At 40.9% G+C, this 23764-nt stretch overlaps 2 protein-coding genes across 4 annotated transcripts in view; one reads left to right on the forward strand and one right to left on the reverse strand.

The window, feature by feature from the left end:
- Positions 1–23445, forward strand: RO60 (Ro60, Y RNA binding protein). 3 transcript variants are annotated; one of them, XM_066625696.1, is made up of 10 exons: positions 1–410; positions 4486–5088; positions 6163–6383; positions 8066–8212; positions 9212–9349; positions 9885–10001; positions 11739–11852; positions 12705–12851; positions 13426–13582; positions 22003–23445. In XM_066625696.1, exons 1-9 carry the CDS (start codon positions 278–280, stop codon positions 13576–13578), a joined length of 1773 nt encoding a protein of 590 aa, XP_066481793.1. In that variant the 5' UTR covers positions 1–277; the 3' UTR covers positions 13579–13582; positions 22003–23445. The 3 variants fall into 3 exon arrangements, with proteins under 3 accessions (XP_066481793.1, XP_066481795.1, XP_066481794.1); XM_066625698.1 differs by lacking the exons at positions 1–410; positions 22003–23445 and adding an exon at positions 791–920 and having other exon boundaries at positions 13426–17796; XM_066625697.1 differs by lacking the exons at positions 1–410; positions 22003–23445 and adding an exon at positions 4315–4374 and having other exon boundaries at positions 13426–17796.
- The window catches only part of GLRX2 (glutaredoxin 2), a 19372-nt gene continuing 11323 nt past the window's right edge, over positions 15716–23764 (reverse strand). The window contains exon 4 of the mRNA XM_066625700.1: positions 15716–15881. Coding sequence (XP_066481797.1) covers positions 15792–15881 — 90 coding nt within the window. The 3' untranslated portion in view covers positions 15716–15791. The remainder of the gene's footprint in view (positions 15882–23764) is intronic.

The following is a 23764-nucleotide window of genomic DNA, read 5'->3' on the forward strand; positions in this document are numbered from 1 at the left end:
TTGTGTGCAATGGGGCTTACTCTCAGGAAAGTGTGGGCAGGACTGCAGCCTGACCCACACAGCGGGCTCCTTCTGAGTGAGACGCTGTGAAGCCCCCCGTGAGCGCAGGCGGTGCTCGGGGGCCCAGCCAGGGAGCGCGACCCTCAGAGGCTTCCCGAGGAGACTGCGCTGCAGGCCGAGGACAAGGAGCCCGTGGAGGCCGGCCTCATCCGGGGCTCCGCGCCTCGGAGTAGTGCCGGCCTGTGGCACTGCAGGCTGCATCCGGGTCCTGGGAGCGATGTTGTCGCGGGGAGGGGGCGCAGCCATCGCAGGCCCCTCCATCCGGGTCCCTCCTTCCCTCGCGGAGGAAGTTGCCGGAGCCCTCGCAGCCTCCTCCGCTCGCCCCGAGCCCTGTTGCTGGACGCGAGCAGGTAGGGTCGCGCACGCCACGCCCGCCGCAGCTCCCACCCCCCGTGTGTGCCTGTGGGCGAGCCCCGCTGAGGGCTGAGCCGGGCCTGGAGGCGTCTCGCGCAGTCCCCCCCCCCCAAGCCCTTCTACTGGGAGCCCCCTCGCAGGGGCATAAGAGGGGGCGGGCGGGGGGAGGGCAGCAGGACCCTCTCGGCCTTCACTGGGGCTCCAGTTCCTCAGATGCACACAGACCCCGCAGCTGCATCCTGACGCTGCTGGTCCAGGCCTCTTCTCCATGACGACCCACCAGCTGGGGGGACGTGGCACACACACACACACAGAGCTATGTGGGCGTGGATGGAGGATGCGCTTCTCCCCTCACAGCACCAGAACCAGGCGCGTCCACTGAAGCTGAGTGTCTGTGGAACTCCTTGCCACCTGAGGTGGTGACAGTGTCTGGCCTGGATGCCTTTAAAAGGGGATTGGACACACTTCTGGAGGAAAAGTCCATCATGTGTTACAGGCTGTGATGGGTAAGTGCAGGGTGACCTGATGCAGTGGAGCACAGCACCTACACCAGGGGTGTCAAACTCATTTCATATAGAGCGCCCAAGTTAGCATTCAGGGCTCCAGCTGAGGGCCGGAAGTGATGTCATTAAGCAGAAAGTGACATCATTAAGCAGCTAATGGCCAGACATCACACTCTGTTCTCATATAGAAATTCATTAACTGCAAATGACAGAAGATAAAGTATGCAAATCTTGATCATATTTCAAGATTTGGGAAAGCCCTATTTTCATGTGGGCTGCCATTTCAGCTGTAATACCTCAGCAGCTGAGAGCCTGAGGGCTGGATAAAAAGCTTCCAGGGGCCACATCTGGCCTCCAAGCCTTATGTTTGACACTCCTGGCCTACACCTTTAACCACTGTGTAGAAGAGGGGCAGGTGAAGCTTTTTAAGCTCTTCTGTGCTGCACCTGCCAACATTCCCTCTTCTGTACAATGGTTAAAGGTGTGGGCACTCTGTCCTTTACTGTATCTGGTCATCCTGGGTTTGTGCAACCTCCTGGTTTCAGAAGTAGGCTACCTCAGAAGGCCACACGCAAGAGAAGGCACCAGGATGCAGAGCTCTTGTTTTCTTGTGTGCTCCCTGATGACCCAATCCTATCCAATTTTCCAGTGCTGGTGCAGTTGTGCCAGTGGGGTGTGCACTGCATCCTGTGGTGGTGGGGCAGTCACTGGGGCCTTCTCAGTGTATGGGAACATGTGATCTCTTACCGCAAGGCTGCATTGTGACTACCCCGGAGCTTGAAAATTGGATAGGATTGGGTCCTGAGGCATCTGGTGGGCCACTGTGAGACACAGGAAGCTGGAGTAGATGGGCTTATGGCCTGATCCAGCAGGGCTCTTCTTATGTTCATAACCTGCACAAAGGCTAGCCAGCATTGATGAATGTTCTTTCTTTAACAAGCATTTGTCAGCAGGTATACTCAAAAGGCCTAATACTGAGGTGCAAGGGCCTGTGGGATAAGCAACTTCATAGTTAGGCTTTATTTGCAAGAGCATTAAGGGGAGGAACAGTTGCCTGCTGTTTTCATGTATCTCAGTATTAGTTCTTTTTTGGTAAACCTGTTAAGGGTTCTGCAAGTAGAGTGGAGAATATGCATAAATGCTGGCCATTGTGAACATTGACTGAACATTTACTGTCACAGAGAATGCAACTATTTTAGTAGCATCAATGGGTAGAGATATTTGAAAACTGTTATTTATTTTACTCAGAAGTAAGCCCATTGTGTTCAGAAAAACTTAGGCTGTAACCCTATCTTACTCAACGGAAACAACACCTCTGTTAATAGGCAACTATGCGGTCTAGTCAAGATATATAATTTCCAAAAGGTCATGCAGGATGGAAGGATTGTATTTTACATTCTCTCTGGCGAATGTGCCCAGGTGAAGAATCTGCATAGTGTCATGACACTGTTTAACTACCCTGTTGATGCTTTTAAGTGGTGCATGTTTCCCAGCAAGGTTTAGAGAATATGTACAATAATTGGGTGTTGTGCAAAATTCTTGATGTTGTTCATTTGTGTACATTCTCCACAATGACTGATTATGCAAGTTCTCAGTTCAGTTTATATTATTTACAACATATCAACATCCTGAAAGAAAATGCTCTCCACTTTACAGAAGCTAGTGGAAGATTGCCTGATGGTGATTCTTACTTTTCACAAGCTACAAGATGTATGGATATTTATAAGCTTTTCTCATCCTAGTGCAAGCAGTAGGCAGTGATCATCTTGTCAGAGAAAAGTATGGTATGCTCTGCTTGTGTTTAGCTACATTCTTGTTGCTTCACAAAATTCTGACCTGAATGCTGCCGTCGACAAAAATACATTCTTTGACTGAGTCTGAGACAGTAGTGGCTGACCAGATAATATTAGACTTGGACCTGTGCTCATATCTCTGCTTAACTATGAAACTTGTAGGATAAGGTAGGCTGAAAGATAGAGTTGCCCAAACCTAACTCGAAACATTGTTGTCCACATAAAACTTGATGATCTCCTGTACAAGTACCCTGAATTGGTTGAAGGAAGTGTGAGAAATGAATGAAATAAACTATAATAAACTCAAAGCATTCCTCTTTCTCACTGTGTGAATTAGGGTGCAATCCTAACCCCCTTACGTCAGCGCTTTGCAGCACTGGCATAGGGGTACCAATAGGACATGTGCTGCATCGTGCAGTTGGGTGTCATTCACCTCCTCAAAGTAAGGGAATGTTTGTTCCCTTACCTCAGAGCTTCATTGCTCTTACGTCAGTGCTGGAAAGCACTGACATAAGGGGTTAGGATTGCGCCCTTAGTTGCTAGTATATTTCAAAGACCTATTTAATGTATGAATTCGTGTGCTTGTAGTTATTTAGTGGACAAGACAGTGTTGGTCTGACTTGGAAGTGTATTACCCAAATTTGCTATTCAAATTTTTTTAGCGTTTGGCAAGTTAAACAATTTCAGCTGCTCTTTAAATATCGTTTTGGTAAAGGTTTTATTGCATGAGATTTTTTTTGGAACTTTTTATGCCTCTTGACTAAACTGTATGCAGAATAGGTGGAATAAGGATTATCAAAAAAACACCAATACATAATTATAGAATATGATTTCAGGATTATTTTAATGAAGTATGAAAAGGCAGTCTTTTATGTTTAGTAACATATAATTCTCTCATAGGGCTTACCACTAGATCCCCCTTTGAAAACAAAAACCAGTACAAACCCTTTGGTTCCCAAATGTACAAGAAATGTTCCTGTTACTAACAAATACTGGAGAGTTTGAGAAAGAAAATTAAGTTGGTGGCCACATATCCACCAAACAATTGGTAGTATACGTACAGTACATGTTTTCTTTATTTAGAGAGGAACTGAAGGGTTTGTGCTGCAGTGGAAAACAGCAAACCAAATAAGTAATACACAAATGTTTAATGGGGTGACCAAATCTCAAATATTCAGTCATGGGGGGGGGGCTGCACTGGAGATGCATTTCATTTGAAGAAAGTTGAAGAAAGGGTTTCAGGACTGATGAAATATTTGTGATGCTTGGATGCCAGCAACAAACTTTACATGTCAGAGCAACCAGGTTTTTAGGATTTTTCTAGTTTGAGTCCCTGGGTATTGTACCCATAGACAGTTAACCAGAAACTGCCACAGTTCACATCCTTAAAACAATTTTACACCTCTGTTAATATCTAGGTATTGCTTTAAGTGTGTTATACATATCATAATTGTTTTTCAAGTTTTTGTTTGTTTTTTATATATTTTTCAGAGTTGATAAACATGCACTCAGGAGCTCATGGCTCTTGCTCCTCCTCTTATCCTCACAACAACCCTGTGAGATAGATTGACAGATGGAGACTGACCCAAGTTTACCATCTCTCACCCAAGAGATGGCTGAGTGGGATTTGAATTTGGGTCATTATGGTCCAGTATGCTGCACTGGTAATTGAATAGTTCAACCATCAATTTGTGCACAAAGACAATTTTTGAGCATAACTGTGTCCATGCAGATTAATAGATCTCCAATTGAAAACGTTTTCTTTTGACTTTCAGGAGGTTCAAACATTGGGAAAGCAATGGAAGAAGCAACAAGCCAAATGCAGCCCTTAAATGAAAAGCAGATGCTCAACTCTGAAGGTGGATATGTATGGGAGGTTACTGACATGAATCGATTGCACCGGTTCCTGTGCTTTGGTTCAGAAGGAGGTACTTACTACGTCAAGGAACAAAAATTGGGTTTTGAAAATGCTGCTGCTCTACTGAGGCTAATTGAAGATGGCAAAGGCTGTGAAGCGGTACAGGAAATAAAGACGTTCAGCCAGGAAGGACGGGCAGCAAAACAGGAGCCAGTACTGTTTGCGCTTGCCATTTGCTCACAGTGCACTGATGCAAAAACAAAACAAGCAGCTTATAAGGCTGTCCCTGAAGTCTGTCATATCCCAACGCATCTCTTCACTTTTATCCAGTTTAAAAAGGATCTAAAAGAAGGCATGAAATGTGGCATATGGGGTCGTGCTCTGAGAAAAGCTGTTGCAGATTGGTACAATGGGAAGAATAGCATGGCTGTTGCCTTAGCAGTGACAAAATACAAGCAAAGAAATGGTTGGCGTCATAAAGATCTTCTTAGGTTGTCCCATCTAAAGCCTGCGAATGAAGGTAACAACTGGAAATATTCTGATTCAGCTGCAGTGGTCTGCACTGAGCACATTCTATATAGGAAGCCTATATAAAACGGGAGTTATTGTTGCTTAAATTCATTTAGATACAGTGAACTAATTTAGATACAGTGAACCTTGATTCAATGAACTAATGTGGGGAAGGGGTGATGCTTATTGCAAAAAGTCTGATTGCATTTAAATCAATGGATATGCACATGCGCCAAATTTATATGGTTAGTTGTTTCATGAAGCAGAAAACATCTTGTTTCCAAAATCTGTTAAGTCAAGGTTTGTTAAATTGGGGGTTTACTATATTAGAGAAATGTGCAGCTTCTAAAAGAATGTCATAATACCAAAGTATTGATGAACATAGGTTTCTTTACAAGGATGAGTGTTTTTTTTTTAGGGTGGGGGGCGGTGTAGTACCTTCTCTGTACTTTTTTCTGTGCACTTTCATGCATACAACTTTTCTCTGTTTTCCTTTATGCTTGTATGTGGCTCTTTGCATAAATACAGTTGGACTTTGGTATCTGTACTGGATCCATTCCTGGACCCCCCACAGATACTTAAACCCGCAAATCCCTGGGTCCAGTCCATAGGACCTCTGGATGTGACTGCAGATGTTCTCAGGTCACTATCTGGATGTGTTTTGAGGCCCGTAGAGGCCTCTATGCACCTCAGAAAGTCCTCGGAGGTGCTAGAAAGGCAGTTCAGTTTTTCCAGTTAATTAAAATCATAGGCCCCAAATCTGCTAATACAGAGGCAGGACCTGTATATATTTCAAAGTTGGCAGAAGACACTCCTTCAGGTGTTCCAGCTCAGTTATTTTAGGCTGCAATACTATAACACTCATCTGGGAGTAAATCTCATTGAACATAATAGGGTTTCCTTCTGAGTAAATATGCATAAGATTTCCCTGTTTGTCTTTAAAGCTCTAACACCTTGGCCAGAAACATACTGGTAACCAGTGAAGACAAGGAAGAATAACAGTTATGTTAGTACTTTGGTCAGTCTTAGATAATAGTTGGCTGTTGGATTCTAGATCAGTTGATGTTTATTACTCTTTCAACAGGCCTTGCTGTAGTCACAAAGTATGTAATGAAAGGCTGGAAGGAAGTTCAAGAGGCATATAAAGACAGTAAACTTTCTGCTGAGACTGAAAAACTTTTAAAATATTTGGAGGCAGTGGAGAGAGTGAAGCATACGAAAGATGAATTGGAAGTGATTCATTTGATAGAAGAGTATAATTTAGTTCGGGAACAACTTCTGACAAGTCATTTGAAATCAAAAGAAGTGAGTAAAATGATGCAAACTTTTTTTTGCTGTATGTTACATTATGCAACGTTATATTTATCCCTTTTAAACATAAACATTATGTTTATCCATTGATGTGCTTTTCTAAAGCCCTCTTGGAGTATTTGAAAGAGAAACACAAGTGGGATTGCCAGCCATCTCCTCCCAGCAGAGGTGTTGTGCTATTGCAAGTTATATAGCAGGCAGCCTTGTAATGGTTGCCTGTGAGGTCTGGCTGCACTAGTTGTTTCACTGTCTGCCAAGGAGACTGCAGAACCACAGGGGCATGTCTGGAATAAGTAGGATAGCCACCTCACTGAGCAGCAGATGGGCTTATACCTATCACTTCAGGCAGGCTATAGGCTTCCCTTGGGATCTGTGAGGTGTTTTTTGCCTGTGGGACAGCTGCCTGTGGGGATCAAGTGAACAACAGGGACTTTACAACAGCATCAGTCACACTTGTTCCCTGGATTGAGATGCATGCCACATGATTGTGAGGGAGAGTGGTGCCACTAGAATGTACATGCTGTGATTTCTTGTTGAGGAGAGAGCATGGTGATTTGGAACATTACCTTTCCTTCTGCGGGGTATTGGTGGTGGTGGCGGCTGCAGTGGAACTCTGCAGAGGAGTAATATTCAGCCCTCTGTGGCAATGGTGTGGTCTTATACAAAAGGGATTCTGATGAGAGTGCCCAGCAGTAGTAGTGGTTGGAGCTCCTGGCATTTACCAAAATGGAGCAGACACTCTCTGCTCTCTTAGCTTCTGGAAAAGAGATAGTTAGGCAGTACAGTAGATACATGTCATCCTAAAAGGTCAGAATAGGCAGGGTAGAGGCAGCTTTAGTGCTTGGTGGCATGCAGTTGTGTGGGGTGCATTGTGCTTGCTTGCCCTACTGGTGAAGTTGAGGTTCCAACTGGACATCTGCCTCCGGTTCTCCTGGGACAGAATGCTTGCAGTAAGAATTCTGAGAAAACAGGACAAGAAAACACCTTTCCAATACATGTTGAGAGGGTTAAGAGGTTGTTTCGGCAAAGTGCTTCCTTTTGAGTTCCAAGTACCCTATCATCATGGTTTGCATCAGCAGAAAAATATAAACTGATACTGAATGAGCTCATCTGAGCTATAACTTTTGTGGTAGAGACTTTTGTACTATGGTGGGTGTGATGTGATTGGCTATTGTAGTCTGTATCCTGTACTCTGTTGTAGGAAAGTGGGCGGGACAAGCAAGAGGTCTGACTTTCTACTGTTTTCCCTTTCCTCTTGTTCTTTATGGAATTACTCCTACCTATGTTAGCTCTGTCATTGGTGTTTTTCTAGTGTAAGGAGCATCTTCATTGTCTGAAGAGGGGTTAGGATATGGTGACTCTTCCACATCCCTTCTACATCATGCCCTAATCTCCTCCCTATTTTGGTCTTCTCTGCTGGCAGAGTTGTGCTGCCATCCAAGTGATGTTCAAGGTGCAGTATTGTGCTGGTATCCATGTCACATGTGGGCCTGTGTGGGCCTGTGTAGGTGGGGATACACTAGTGTACCTCAAAGATAGGATTGGGCCCTTAGGCTTGAAAGTGATTGTATAAGATTGCAGCCTAAGGCTGATTTTTGAAATACTATATGTAGTTTGCATCATCAAGAACCATTACTTCCATGTTCTTCTGCATCTTTTACTCCATTCTGTGCAAGGTATGGAAAGCATTGTTACAGGAGATGCCCATAACAGCAATGTTGAGGAATCTGGGAAAGATGTCGGCAACTTCTGTTCTTGAACCAGGAAGCCCAGAAGTGGCAATAGTTTGTGAAAGACTAAGAAATGAAAAACTTCTTAAGAAGGTAAGAGTTTCTCTATTCTCTTAACTTGCTTCAGTTTATGGGTGGTAGTTATTGAGTTGTCCCAGAAATAGGAAATCAGTGTCAAAGGTAGTGCTTTAAGGAGCAAATATGTGGAAGGGGAATGTTTCTCAAGGGACCCCTCTCCAGGGTCTTTGCAATTGGGGAATATTGTGGAAAAGATCAGGAAAATAAGTTGTGTGATCTTTATCCTGCGTATTGATGCAGTATCATTAGGATGGATGAATAAAAATGTTGGCAGTCATCGTTTTGGAAATGTATGGCTTATGTGGGGAGTTGCCTTAAAGTACGAGTAAAGTAAAGCATTAGTAGAGATTATTATGATCTCTACTATTTGGGTAGCATTTGGGGGGAATTATTTTGCAAGGAAGAGTGGAAGAAGCTTTTTATTTTTTTAGTCTGGTAGGCAAGAAGTCTCTCTTTGGTCTGGGATTGATTCTGTGTAGTTTCTGAGAATGATATTTGATGAATGATGAGAGTTTCAGAGAAGGATATGAAAAGACTAGAAGCTATGCTCATGCTGGGGCAGGGGATCAGAAATAAAAGTGTAGTGAGTTCGTGACACAGTTTGGATCAATTAGGCAAACTTTACCAGGAAGGCAGAGAAATTTTTTTAAAAAGTTCTTAAGAACCTGAATGTTAATGTATAGTTGTTCTTAATTTAGAATGTTCTTAATGTATAATTGTATGTATATTTTGAAAGAGGCTTTTTAACTCACTGTAAAGTAGTTGCTGTAGATTCAATTGCTGTAGTGAATCTTAATTTCATTATGATTCTTAGAAGGCAGTTTAGGATGGCTGTGCTCATCTTCTGTATCTCTAAAATACCTAAAATATAAATGATTATACAAAAGTCGCATATTTTAAGTTGAATCAGTGGAAACTACAGCTGGAAAAAGAATTTTCAGCTGTTTATGGGTATTTATGTATTCTTGAACTTATTTTGTCTGATAGACAACTCTGTGTTTGTTTGTTTTTAAGGCACGAATACATCCATTCCATATTTTGGTTGCATTAGAAACTTACAAAGGAGAACGTAGCTATCGGGGAAAACTTCGCTGGCAACCTGACAAGGATATTTTGGAAGCTCTTGATGTTTCATTTTACAAAACATTTAAGGTAACTTGGATATTATGAATAGGTGCCTACTAGAACTTTTACTAGTTCAACAACACATTGATTTAAAGTTTTCTTAGGTATCTCTAGTGTCAGTCTTCAGGCGGATATTGTGTATTTAGGAAAGTACTGAATGTTGGCGATAGAAGCTGTGTAGTTGAAGTTCCTATGAATTGAAAATCTTCATTTGGTCCAGAGCCACATGATATATATCTTGGATATACATATCTTCCTCAACCCTAGGTTTTCTGTTCCCATTAGCTTTCAGATAGGTTGCTGTTGCTTCTTTATCCTTTCTCACCCCACTTGACCCCTAGAGACCCACTCTCCAGAAATATTTTTTTAGATGCAACCTCCTGCCAAGTTCTGGAAGGCCTAGTATTTATTTAAGAGAAATGGGTTGGAAAGAACTCTATTGTATCCTTGGCATATCGATAATATACTGGTTACTTTCTTTGGCTAATGTTGCTAATTCTTAATGCACCTTCTACTATAAACGCAGCAATAATAAGCATCTCTTGATTTTCGCTCACTTCAGGCTGTAGAGCCAACAGAGAAGCGCTTCTTGCTTGCGGTTGATGTCAGTGGCTCTATGTCACAAAAGGTTTTGGGTAGTGTGTTGAACGCTAGTACAGTAGCTGCTGCAATGTGTATGGTAAGTTATAAATCTTGCGCTCTTATCTGAATTAGAAATGTGGGAGGTGGTTTTATGCTTCCTTTTTCAGGCCCAAACATAAACTCTGCTTACTATTTTAGTTGAGCCATCCCTAAAAAATTAGGGCAGTGGGAGAATAAGAGAGGAACCTGTGTTGCTGTAAAGCAGAGGTTCTCAAACTGGGGCGTTATTATGCCCCAGCCTGGGAAACTCTGCCCTTGCCCTTTTGTGATTGCCCTGATGATGTAATCAGAACAATCACGCTGTCAACGGGGAACCAGGGGCTTGATTTTTACTCTCTCCTGTCTGCTGCAGTATACCGGGGTGTGTGTGTGTGTGTGTGTGTGTGTGTGTGTGTGTGTGTGTGGGGGGGGGGGAACCCCACAAAGTCTTCTGTAGGGCTCCCCATACCTCAAAAGATTGAAGAGATACAATCATAACTACTTCCAGGTCGTAATCATGAGACTGAAAGTGGGTCATGATCATATTTCTTCAACATTCTGAGGCACAGGGAGACCTGCAGAGGGCTCCACGGGGCTCCCTGCACCCCTCAGATGGTGCAGCAGATAGGGGTGAGTAAAAACCAAATCCCTAGGTCCCTGCTGGCAGCACAATCATCTGCCATTTCCCCACAAATTACCCAAGAGTTTGAGAACCGCTGCCATAAGGATGTCTGCCTCGTGTTTTGTTTTTTTAAAAGCTTGGTTTAACAGGTAAAAAGAGATTTGCAAACCACACAGTTTAAAGCAAAAACTGTGATAAAATGCTCCGGAGCAGAGTTTCTCAATGTTATCCCTGCCTGTACCACTTTGCATGGTCCACCTATTGGAAGTACCACCAGAAATAACTGGTGATGATGTCATCACCAGTTATTTCTGGGTTGAGAGACTGGATGCAACGTGACTCACACCAGTAAGAGGCTCAGGGTGGACAGGTGGGCTTTTTAGAGCATATGAAAAGCATGCTTTGGAGCTCTGTCTGCCATGCCAAGCCTCCTACAGATGTTTGTCGCATCACATCGGAGGTCTTATTGTTGGGTGGCAAACGTCTGGGAGTCCTAAAAGTACCATCAGAAACCATCTCAAGTACTACTGATGGTATCCGTAACACTAGTTGAGAAACACTGCTCTAGAAGAAGCTCACCCTTGTATAAAAAAACCCGCAGTTAATCACTTTCAGGGGAGTTTATACTAAGGGCCAAGTCGTTGAAGCGTTTTCAGAAGATATTGAAGAGCCAAATAGCCCCCACTCACCCATGCCAAAAATGCCTGAGATTCACATACATGCTGTAGACTAGGCTGCTGGGACTGTAATCCTTTGGTACTTGAGAGTGATGTGTCCATGCTGCTTGAGATAACAGTGTGTGTGGAGGTGGGTAGGGATATAGTTTGCCTATCACTCTTCCATAACTCCTACCAACTCAATGCTGTGATTGCTCCTATTTGGGAGGATGTGCATTCATACAGTTACAATGGAAGAGTGCGGCAGAATGGAGGGAGCTGGGGGAGAGTGGTGGGTTTGTTGAGGAGTGAAGGCAGAGGTGAATTGGAGGGGACTGGAGAGAGGGGAAAGGGGAATGATTATATAACTTTGGAAAGGCTGAAGCAGACAATATCCTCAGCTCTTCCCCCAAACGATATACGAACAATGAAAAAGGAAGACGGGCAAGTATATTACAACAGAAAATGGCATGTCTATCATTGTCTCATTTTCTCATTTATTTGTTACTTTCATCAGGTTGTTGCACGTACTGAAAAAGATTCCCACATTGTTGCCTTTTCGGATGACATGGTTCCTTGTCCAGTGACTGAAGATATGACGTTACCTCAGGTATTGCATAACATGTCTGAGGTATGCTAAGCTTTCATTTTACTCTTTGTTTCTAATTTTATATATGAAAATACAACCAAATACAAGCAATTTGCTAAAAGGAAGTCACATTTCATTTTTATCCCATTATGAATACACATTTTCTAAACAAGCAGTCTTCACTTATTCACTTCTAGATGAATCTTTCACTTTTTAATTAAAGGCCTTAAAATTACTAATACATTCACAAACAACTTTTGCAAATATTTAGGTACATATTTTACTATAACTCTTATTTCTGTCTTAAACTACACTGGGATATACATTATCAGTATAGAACTAAAACTGATCACTGTTAGCAACACCATGTGTACATAGCATTTTACATAGCGGCTTGACAACAAAACAGACCATGACCCTTCTGCAAGAAGATTAGTCTAAATTTCAACAGAAGGGAACAGAAAGTGGGAGTGAAAAGGCAAAGATGTCAGAGGGAGTGGAGAAACTTGTACTTTGCTGAATTTGGAACTAGATGTTCAGTGAAATTTGTTGCAGAAAACATGGATTTTAAGATGTGATTTGAAGGCAGAAAGTTAGGAATCATGTAGATATTCTTGGAGGCAGTTCCAAATTCAAGGGCAAATGAAATAGAATTTGTGCTATAATTTGTGAAATAGAATACCATGGCTGAGGCATGAAATATCAGATGTCCTGTTCTTCATCATAGTTTTTTTGTGCGTGTAATACTTGTAAACTTGTATTTGGAATTTTGTGTTAAACAACATTACATAGATGAACACAGTATGGTGAATTGAGGGTTTTTTCTGTACTTTTTTTTACACATATTAAAAAAATTAAAAGGGGAAAAAAATTTGTATCATTTTTTCCCCTTAGATTCCCATGGGTGACACTGATTGTTCTCTTCCAATGCTTTGGGCTCAAAAAGCAGGTGTAGCTGTGGATGTATTTATTGTGTTCACGGATAATGAGACCTATGCTGGAGAGATTCATCCTGCCACAGCCTTAAGGAAGTACAGGGAGGTAAATGCTTTTTGTATGATGTAATTTTGTTTTTCTGTAAAATATGATTGGCTGAAAATTCTCAGCATTTTAAACTTGTGGTACTAGTGACTTGCATGGCATTTGAACACATTTCAATTTCTGTTTGTGTCCTAATGCTGTGAAAATAGAATAATTTTTAAAATAGATTTCTCAGTGCATGGTAGTGTGGTCTTTGGCCTATATAAATGTCCCAAGTCACATTCTTTGTAGAACTGTGAAAATGCTGCTGTGTGTCCATTGTGGCCAGAAGTAGACACATAGGAACAGATGGGGCATCTGGCATTTGCCAGAAGGGCCACAAGGTGACATTGTGCTCAGGCTACCATGTGCTTATCCCTAGCTTGAGTTGGTGTTGTAGTATTGCTTGGGTCTCTACAAATCCACCTGACTGTAAACTGTGCTTTAGTAACTTGAGGATGTCACAGTGCATGTCATTGCGAACTATAAATGTATCTTCCAGGCCAAGATACCTATAAATGCTGCAAGATTTGACTTTTACAAATAACTCATAGTGCACATATGCTGAAAATGGTTTTGTGATTTTTTTTATTAGAAAATGGGTATTCCATCCAAACTGATTGTTTGTGGAATGACGTCGAGCGGTTTTACCATTGCAGACCCAGATGACAAAGGCATGATGGATATATGTGGCTTTGACGCAGGAGCACCAGATGTCATTCGAAACTTCACTTTGGATTTGATTTAAATCTGTGAGCACCTGCTTTGCTGAATCTGTCAGTTACAAGCTGAAGACTGATCTGGGACCTCCCTATCAGATAGACAGAATGATTGTACTAACTCATGATTGAGTTTTATGCACCTGTCAGAATGTTTAACATTTTTGAGAAGATATAAAGAGAAGTGGAGTTGAAATCCACTTTTGGGGGAGGCTGTCTGTGACACATAGTTATTAATAGCAATGGGAGGCCTTCTAGAAGCAGCTATAAAACACAATGTATGCTTTAAATTTTTTAAATAGCTTTCCTATAACAAGGTATTCCATCATTGTAGACTTTATTTTTCAAGAATAATGTTATTCCATTACTCGAAGGATGGGAAGTGGTTTTAATTGTGTATGTTCTGTTGAGTTAATAGCTATTTGCTTGAATAGTTTTTATTCTTTGTATTGACAAGGAAAAGTGAGTCCAGATCTGCACTACAGGTAACCTCACTTCTATCAATGCAGATTCATTCACATAGCTTACAGCACATTTATATTTGGCAATTTGCTGCTTTCATCCTTTATTAGATGAAAATTCTTTATCTATGTGTGTTGGGTTATTTAGGGACAACTGGATTGTCTCAAGGGATCATAGGTGGTGTTTGGTCTTCAACATGCTCCACCTAAATCCTCTCTTGTTTCAGAAAAAAACTTGCAAGAATTTTGCAATTTTTGTAGTCCTGCATAATCGCACAAGTTCATTAATAAGCTTTTCTCTCTTTTTTTCCATTTTTAAAATTTGGTTTTCTTGCCTGCGGAATAGCAAGGCACATCATAGAACTTTGTTTTTGCAAATGTTCTCAAAGGATAATGAAATCCTAAATTTCATATTTGAACAAAAGGACAAAGATGAGAGAAGATAGGATGAGTCAAAAGATAAAAGTCCAATGACGAGCTTATGGAATTCTGTCCCAGTTGTGTTTTTGTAGTGTGGTATGCAACAGTATGGAAACTCCTCTTGACACAGCATAATGATGGTGTACTGATACAGATTCCCAGGTCTTTTCAGATGCCAGTGACATGCATGTTACAGATGCCCCCAGTGCACAATGACTGATGAAATATCAGTGCAGACTAAGCCTTAAGAAACCAATCTTGGCAAGTTTTTAGGTCTCTATTATAAAGAGATTTCCTGGAATGCGCTAGACAAGTGCTTCCATTGTTTCAAAACTTCAGAACATAATCTTGTTACATTGGAAAAAAATGTTTAAAAATGAATAGGGATGTGTGCTGCATTATCTAAAGAATAATGCATATTGTTTAGAAAGTGCAGTTTGTGCAGGTTATATATTTTGGAATCTGATTGTACATGCAAAGGTGAAAGAGGTGAGTGTATACCGTGTGCTTAAAGCACTGCAGTATTTAATCAGTTAATTCAATTAATTTTTTATTAATTGGGCAACACATTTTTAAAGTTCTTAATATAAGCACTTATGAAAACTGCACATGTCGGGCACAAAGATACCAAGCTTAGTATAGTCAGAATATTGAGGGACGTTTTGGTAGAGTTCATTGGAGTGGGGGATGTTCCTGTAATTTCTGAGATCTGTAATTATTCTCCTGCCTTCTACAGTAGCAACCATCCAATCAGAAGCAGTTATATTTAAAATCATGCTATTTGAAGAACTGGTAGCTACATGAACCTCTGTCTGTAAATTATCTTTGTTAAAAATATTTAAGAGTTTCCAAAATAGTGGGCTGTTAATAGGTTCTTGGGTGACGTTTTTCCTAATTTTCTTTTGTGTACTGTTGGAGAAGATTCTTTAAGGCATTTCTTTCTTAATGGCAAAAAATAAACATTTCAGTTGTTATATATGTTCTGCCTCTTCCTATATAGAGAAGGTCAAAATGGGAAATAACCATAGTTGATCCCAACTGATTCCTGATAGTTAATTACATGAAAAGAACTAATCCCCCTACCCCCAATTCAGTATGAGAATCTTGAAAGTACAGAAAATGATAAAGAATAAATGACTGCTAAGCCTGAAAACAGTTGCTATCCAAAAACATTAAACTTTATGTCGTAAGTTGGATTTTAAGCAACTGCTTTGTAATGCAAAACTTTGATGTAAATATCAGGTGATTCAGAAAATAATTGGTTTGTTTAAGCAGGAAATAATTTAAGTAATCTTAAAGCTTTAGCACAAACTTAGTTTATTAAAAATGTGAAAGGGATGTAGATGTTCCTGCAGCATGCTTTATTCTTTAGAAATGAAGAGTTCTGATTCTTTTGCAGCAGAGATTTTAGGACCAATCCTGACGTAGCATTTTTCCTCACGGAAGAATACCTGTAGAAGAATATGGATGCAATTACTGGAATGAAAAATCCACATGAACTAGCAAGGAAGAGGCAGGGACCTAGTTTTCTGTGCTTTGGCTTTGGTAGTAAATTGAAGAGTGTCTTCAGATGCACTCAAAAGATTGGAGAATGCCTTGTGGAATGTTTGCCCTCCCACCATACTATATCTCAAACTGCTTTTGAAACTTCCTTCCGCTTCAGAAAAGGTTTGTCACGTTACATGAGAGAGTGGATCAGCTGCTGTTTGGAATGCAGAAGTCCAGATCTCATATAGTTCTTTAAATCTATGTCATTCTCAGCAAACTCTTCATTGGTTTTCTCTCCCGGTATAATTTCTCCATTTAACCTGTGTATGGGCCCAATCCTATCCAACTTTCCAGCACTGGTGCAACCTCATTGCAGCCCCAAGGTAAGGGAACAAATGTTCCCATACCTTGAGGAAGCCTCTGTGACTGCTTCCTCATCACATGAAGCAGTGCATACCCCACTGGTACAGCAGCACCGGCACTGGAAAAGTGGCTAGGATTAGGCCCTATGAAGGGGGGAAAATGTTACAGCAGTATTAGTTCACAGACACTGTGATACATAATGTAGAAGTTTTGTAACCATTACTGATTTGATTTAGCTCCTTTCATTGTTCTGAGCTGCTATGTTTACCTTGTTGACAGATGCTAACTGGAAGACTTACTAATGCAGTCTTGCAGTTGAAGACAACTTTGAAAAAACCAGATAAATGCTAAAGTACATTCAAATTATTCACACTGATGTTCTGAGTTGCCTTTCCCCAAAGAATACCATTGACCCTTTCAGATTAATTGAGGGGAGAGGAGCTCAGTGCCAGTATTTTATGAAAGTGAAATGCAGGAACTAGTTATGCTCAGTTTTGCAAAGGTTTATGTCTATAATATGCAAAAATTCCTCAGGGATGAAGTTGGCTAGTCTGATTTACTCTCAAAAAGCTAAACTACATTAATCTACCAGTATAGCAGATGTATCAGGTAAGAAAGACAGGACATTACACTTGCACAGAAAGTGAAATATAATGATTGGTCCCATATCCAAGATGACAAAGGGTCAAACTGCACACTAAATGTATCAGTGGCCTTGACGTGTTTTAATAAGTAGCTGCTATGGAGTAGGGCATCCTGGTTTGGAACTATGCAATGCGGAGATTTAACTCTTTGCCTGTGTTGCGGTCCTGAGCCATACTGAATAAAAATAGCATCTGTGTATGTAGGCAGAGCAGGCCAGCCTTCATTGTGTTGCTGAGGGAGAGGTTGCTATGAGAGCAGTTGGACGATTGAAGGATTTGAATGAATGGTGGCAGAAGCAAGATAAAATATCTATGAAATACAGATATGTTTAGGATTTTATGGCAGTATCTTTGCCATTTGGGTAAACAGTTGATCAGTTTTGCGTTAATGTTTCAAATGCTCACTGTAGCAGATTAAGCTGCTTACTCTGTAGTAGTCTAATAAACTTTAGTACAAAGCTACTACTGAAGACAGTCCTGAGAAGAAGGGATGCTTGGGAGAAAACTAGCAAAATTGATTTCCTTAAAACGTTTTGAAAAAGAAATCAGTCTTTTTATGTGTGTATAAATTGTAAAATAGGGAAAACTGCAAGAAAGATTTGACAGTGCAATCCTATGCATGTCTACTCAGAAATAAGTCCCATTGAATTCAGTGGGACTGAATAAGTGTATGGCAGTGGTATTCAAACTGGGCCGTCGCGACACCCCAGCCTGTGGGTCCTGGCCTCTGCCTCCTTAAGGGATGGGGGCAACCAGGAGACGGGGGAAGGCAGGGGCTTGGGTGCACTTGCCCAAGCCTCCTGCAGCCTCCTGGGGGTGTGGGGAGCCTTGCGCAACCTTCGGCAGAGTACCCTAGGTCAGGAAAAGTGAAAGCGGAGCGATTGCGCCCCGCACGATTGCTCCGCTTTCCCTTCTGACGGGGCTGCAGGGACTGGGGTGCACCCTCCAGTCCCTGCAGCAGCCACCCCTGTATGTGGGGAGCCCTGCGCGAGCACCTGCAGGTCTCCCTAGGTCAAGGAAAGGGAGAGTGGGGCAATTGTGCTCTGCTTCGCTTTTGCAGAGGCAGAGCAGATCGCTCCACTCTCCCTTTCCCTGATCTGGGGTACCTTGCAGGTGCTCGCGCAGGGCTCCCCACACACAGGGATGGCTGCTGCAGGGACTGGTGAGTGCATCCCAGTCCCTGCAGCCCCCTGAGTGACGCGATCCTGGGGATTGCGTTGCTGCCTTCCCCCTGCCCCTGCTGCCTCCCCCCCACCCCCACAAAGACTTACTGCGGGTTTCAAACTCCCGGAGAGTTTGAAAACCACAGGTGTATGGGATTGCAGCCTAACAGTATGATAGAACAGTGTATACTTTTGTTCCCTATACTGTACTAGGAATGTCAATTGTATTGAGACAGAAGAATTTGATTTCAGAATATTTTGAAATTTTCACTCTTCACCACATTCTGAGAAGGAAAATGAAATTGTTCTTACTATTTCTGTATAACTTTTGGAACTTGTACATTCTTTTAAAACAAGGTGAAGTATGAGCTGGTTATTGTTAAAAAGTAGCCATTTCAAAGCACTAGACCAGGGGTGTCAAACATATGAAACTAGTTTGACACTCCTGCATTAGACGATAATTGTAAAGCAAGGCTCTGCATGCATAGATTCCTTCTGTTTTCTTGTATGAAGCGAGTTGGTCCATATGCCTGTGAAGATTACTGCATGTAGAGCTTTCTCCAGTTTATAAAAAAAGAGAAGAGAGGAAACTCTCAATGTGCAGAAGTGTGTGTATCATAGCTTCTTACTCATAGTAAATAGTTTGTGGTCTTTTTTGGTCTACCTACAGAATACATAGCTGAGTATGTTTGTGTTTTACATGTGCTACTTTGGAATAGCTCTTCCTTTGTATGTAGAATATTCATGGTGGTATGTCTCTTACTCGAAAAATATTACTAAGGGCCCAATCCTGTCCAACTTTCCAGCACCAATGTAGCCACAATGCAGCCACATAGTAAGGGAACAAATGTTCCCTTACCTTGAAGAGGCTTCTGTGACTATCTTCCCCCTCCCCCCACTGGAGGATGCAGTGCATGCCTCATTAGCATTGCTGCACTGGTACTGGAAAGTTGGATAGGATTGGACCTTAACTCTCTTAATGACTCTGGGAAAGCGCAGCTGCTGTCCATCCTCCATCTATTTCCTGTGTGCAAAACTTACAGAAGTACATGCAGCTTCTAAATGTGCTCTAAACTGATTCCATTGCCTAACTGATCACAGAGGTCAACAGTTCCCTTCCTGCTCTATTTGTCTTTGTCCTTTTGCTTATTTTCTCAGGTTTCCAGGTATGCTTTAGGTCTGTGGTTTTCAAACGCCCAGGGAGTTTAAAAACCACAGTAAGTTCTTGTGGGGGCAGGGGTGGGGGGAAGGCAGCAGCGTGATCCCCAGGATTGGTTTAGCAGAAGCGGAGCGCGTTCACTCCACTTTCACTTGTGAAGCTTCGGGGAGCCCTGTGGACAGCTGCGCATGGCTCCTCCACCCCCCCGGGAGGCAGTAGGAGGCTCTGGTAAGTGTACCCAAGCCCCTGCAGCCCCCTAAGTGGCGCAGTCCTGGGGATCCTGCCACTTACTCCTCCCTGCTTCCTGGCTGCCCCCGCCCCTTAAGGGGAAACACAAAAGGGCCCACAGGCTGGGGCATCACGACACCCCAGTCTGAAAAGCCTTGTTTTAGGTTGCTAATCTGATGCTTAAAAAAAATTCTAAATATTCATGTAAAATAGTTTTAAATGCAATTCCCTCCTGTCAAATAATAGATTAATCCTACAGATGGGTGCAGATGTAATATTTTTAAGCCATTTCTGCCCAACGTTGCATATACGCAATAGGGATCAGATGTTCACCTGTGGGCTGGGCAGAAATGGGTTAAAGATGGTAAAGGAATGGGGCTAGATTATGTACTTCCCTCTGTCATGCAAATTCTGTCACTGCCTTCCTATAGAAGCCTCAATCATGGTTAAGGATTGCATCTACACCAATGTTTCACTTTGTTAATGCTAACCAGTATTCACTCTTAATCAGCCTTAAAAATATGTTTTCATCCTTTGTTTTCAATTTTGGTTAAGGGCAATCCATTGCTTAATGCTGATTCTGTTGACTGTGATTAATGTTGGTGTCAATGTAACTCTTCACTATTATTGAGGCTTGTTGGAGGAATTCATACCAGGGGGTAGGAGTGTGCAATAGTTAACTGGCTTCACATTAATTATGGTTAAGGGACCAGAAAGAGTCACATTTGCACTACCCTATGGTTCTCTAATTCAGTAGTTGCTTATGGGCATGCGAGCCTAGATGATTATTCAGAGCTGTTTCGTATATGTACTCAGATTTGCTTCTTCCAGTGGGGAGGGAAATGGGGTGGCCTGAGTATACTCTATATGGTGATTCAAGTGTAGTTGAAATGTTGATGTCTTGACCTTATTAATTGCAGCACTGAAGACTACTTTTTGAGGGGGTTTCACTGGAAGAGAGATAACAGGATTGAGACATTGAGTGCCCAGTGGGACAGGAAGATGCAGGGTACAAATTGAATAAATATATCATGTTACTTGGTGAGAATAATAGAAATAAGAATGTGAGCCTTCAGTGAAGGTTCTCTTTTTAAAACTAAGTTAAAGGGGTCTTTTTGTTTTCCGTATGTGTATGCTTTTCATTTGGGTATTTGAGGGAAAACAGTAGTATTTTAATGTCTGACCTAAAATATTGTGTATTGTGTGTGTATAAGAGGGTCCATGATTTTGAAAACGTTTCAGTTGATCACAATTATAGTGTTTAGAAGGATAAACTGAAAACATGGTAACTTTTGAAGTATACATTCCATTTAGCGCCCTTCAAGATCATGTAATTTTTCTGTAAAATCAAACCAGCATGGAAAGGTTGGATGAATTTTTGTGATGCCACGAAGCAGTAATTGCTCCATAAGCAAAATGGGCAGTTGGGTGTTGGCAATATTTTCATATAAAACTATAACATTAGTCTAAATCCATATCTTGTGTTTATTATCAGCAGGCAGCTACTATTGCAAACCACAAACTCTGAGGGGTTATTTTAGGCTGGGTTGGTGCGCTGAAAAGAGCGCAAGTCTACTCCTGTTGGTTCAATTTACTTGTGAAACTTGAACCAACAGAGGGTTTTGATCAGAATGACAAATTTGAGAGTTTGAGTTTTTTATAAGCTTCTATCGACTCATGGTTATAAAAAGATCCAGATGTGTATTAAATACTAACCATGTTTAATTCAACCCAGTATAAGGGCAAATATTGTGAAAATAGAACATATTGATTAAACGGTGCATTGGCACTATGCTGCTTGTGACTTGCAAAAGAGATTGAGAGCTCCGTGGATATTGTGAAAGTCTGAATGTATATACATGGGCAGTGCTAATACTGCATAGTTGTTTTTTTTTTAGTATGTTTGAGTCTAGAGTTCTCTTTATATGGAAAGAGTAACCAGATGAATGGACGACAATGAGGCTTAATAAATACTACCATCATAATCTTAACTATAACTGAGCACAATAAATGACAAATCAGGTTTTCTTCTCATTAAAGTGACAACCTGTGTCTGGGATGTGGAATCCTTCTTGACATCTAGTTTTTAGCATGGAATAATTTTTTTGTATCATGTAGCATTCAGTCCGAACTGGTACTGTCTAGACACAGGTTTATGAAGACAGATTTCTGAAGACTAGATCCTAACATTTTTAAGTTTAGCAGCTGTTCTAATTAATACACTGGTTTAAAACATACTCACACACACCTCCAAAAAGTCATCTGCCTAAGATAATAATACTTTGTTCTCAACATATATGTGTACTTTCAGCAATTTAGTTTCTGCTGTGAACACATGCAATAATGACCCTAACTGGGGTCATACCTTGCGTTACTCAAACTCATTTCTATTTGTACAATATACGAGGGGGGGAGAGGGGAGGAGGGTATTGCTTAATTTTTAGAACCAAATTAGGTGGTTAACATAGGATGTGGCATTGGATTAATAGATAGGTGAATAAAGTGTTTGATGTTTTTCATTCCCTAGAATAATACAATATGAGAAGACCAATCTGAGAGAAGGAAGAGCCTTAATTTGATAGTGTCATGTTTAGAATGCCTTAAGACATTTGATATCATAAGAAATGGACTCTGTAGATGTACAAGTTTTTTTCCTAAACCATTACTAGAATTTCACCTTACACCACATCATCTTGAGATTTGACTGAAAAATTTAACAGGTTAGTACTTAGTTGGAAGGGCGGTGGGAGTAAATTTGCAAACAAAGATGAAAAAATAAGTCTTGGAAAAATCATTTTACATATTAATGTAGTTTTGTCAAGATAACTTAGACATACCAACATTTTTGCATGTTTTCTTTTTGCATTGACTGATCAAACTGTATTGTACTGTTGGAAAACACTGTAAAACAAAAGAACTGTTTTATCACTGTGGCAATCCATAGACCAGATTAATTTATTTTATTAATATTGTGAGAAGATAGATCAGCTTTTGGCTGACGATTCAGTGCCAGTTCCTTAAGAAATGCTGAGATAGAAATATTTACCAGCATTTGTGCAAAATACTGTTTTGTTTTTTAAAATGGGTATGTTTAGCGTGAAATGTGTTTGTATGTCTAATTTTGTAGATAAAAATTACTAAACAGGGTCATAAATAACTTGCAAAACGTAGTTACCTTGCAACGGCAGGAAAAATATAGTTATCCAGGTCTATGTGTTTATTTTTGCTTTATATCTGTTAAAGGTGCACTACACCTTTCAAAACAAGAATGAAGACTACCACCAAGCTAACAAAATTGCCCTTTTAAACTCTTATGTTGGGATAGATTGCACATTTAAGTATTCAGTTTGTTTTTGAATTGGAAGTTGCTGCTTTGAGGGGCCAAACCTGCCTTCTATGAAAACTACATGGGGCAAACTACATGTTACATTTAAATGTGTGTAATAAAACTCTGATGATCATGTTTGTAAAAATTGTGGGAACTATTTGGAGTGGAGGTGAATAGTGGTATATGTTTAATTCTGTCATGTTAGAATTTTGTTTTGCCAGGATAGACATGTCTTGAAGCAATATTAGGTAGAAAAACTAGCTGGCAGAAGTAACCTCTACTCAGAAACAGGCTTTCCTGAAGCTTTTTTATTTAAAAAAAACTTCAACTATTAAAGCTTAAAACTCATTTGCATGTAATATGTAGTAAAGCCTTAAGCTCTTTCTGACTGCTGCTTTAAAAACAAAAACAATTAGCCTTAATATTTTTTAAAAATGTAGTGCACCTTTAATTGAGACATGACCACCTTAACAAGAGAGGTGAATAAGAGCTGTTTCTTCAGAGAACAGGGTTTTTGATCATACCCCTTATGTCTGGAATAATTAAATGACTGTTTTTAGACACACTCCAAGCAAAATGTTCCTAATCTGCATTATGATTTGTAGAAAACACAAGTACAAAATAAATTCTATGCATATCGTTCTCTTGCCTTTTTTCTTCCCAACTGATTGCAAAATCATGTCAACCAAATGGTGGGAATATATATATGAAAGTGTGGTCATAAGATGGGCTGAGTGAGTCCTAGACACTTCTCACGTTCATTCTTGATTCTTTGCTTCCAGACTTAAGGATAGTAGTCTCTGCCCCTTGATTGCTAGACACACTAATAGGTCTAAGATGAAGGTACAGTCTCTTTCAGTAGTTTTTTTAAATAATGCATGCTGTATCACTTTCTTCCTTTCGAGGTGTTTGTTTGGTTGGGGTTTGTTAAACTGCACACTGCAGAACTAAAGTGGGATAT

This window comes from Tiliqua scincoides, chromosome 4, assembly GCF_035046505.1.
Source record: "Tiliqua scincoides isolate rTilSci1 chromosome 4, rTilSci1.hap2, whole genome shotgun sequence".
NCBI lineage: Eukaryota > Metazoa > Chordata > Lepidosauria > Squamata > Scincidae > Tiliqua > Tiliqua scincoides.

Coding starts and splice junctions, on each gene's coding strand:
- RO60 (XM_066625696.1), top strand. CDS start 278: ATGTTGTCGCGGGGAGGGGGCGCAGCCATCGCAGGCCCCTCCATCCGG. Junction 5,089..6,162: donor TCTAAAGCCTGCGAATGAAG/GTAACAACTGGA, acceptor CTCTTTCAACAG/GCCTTGCTGTAGTCACAAAG. Junction 6,384..8,065: donor GTCATTTGAAATCAAAAGAA/GTGAGTAAAATG, acceptor ATTCTGTGCAAG/GTATGGAAAGCATTGTTACA.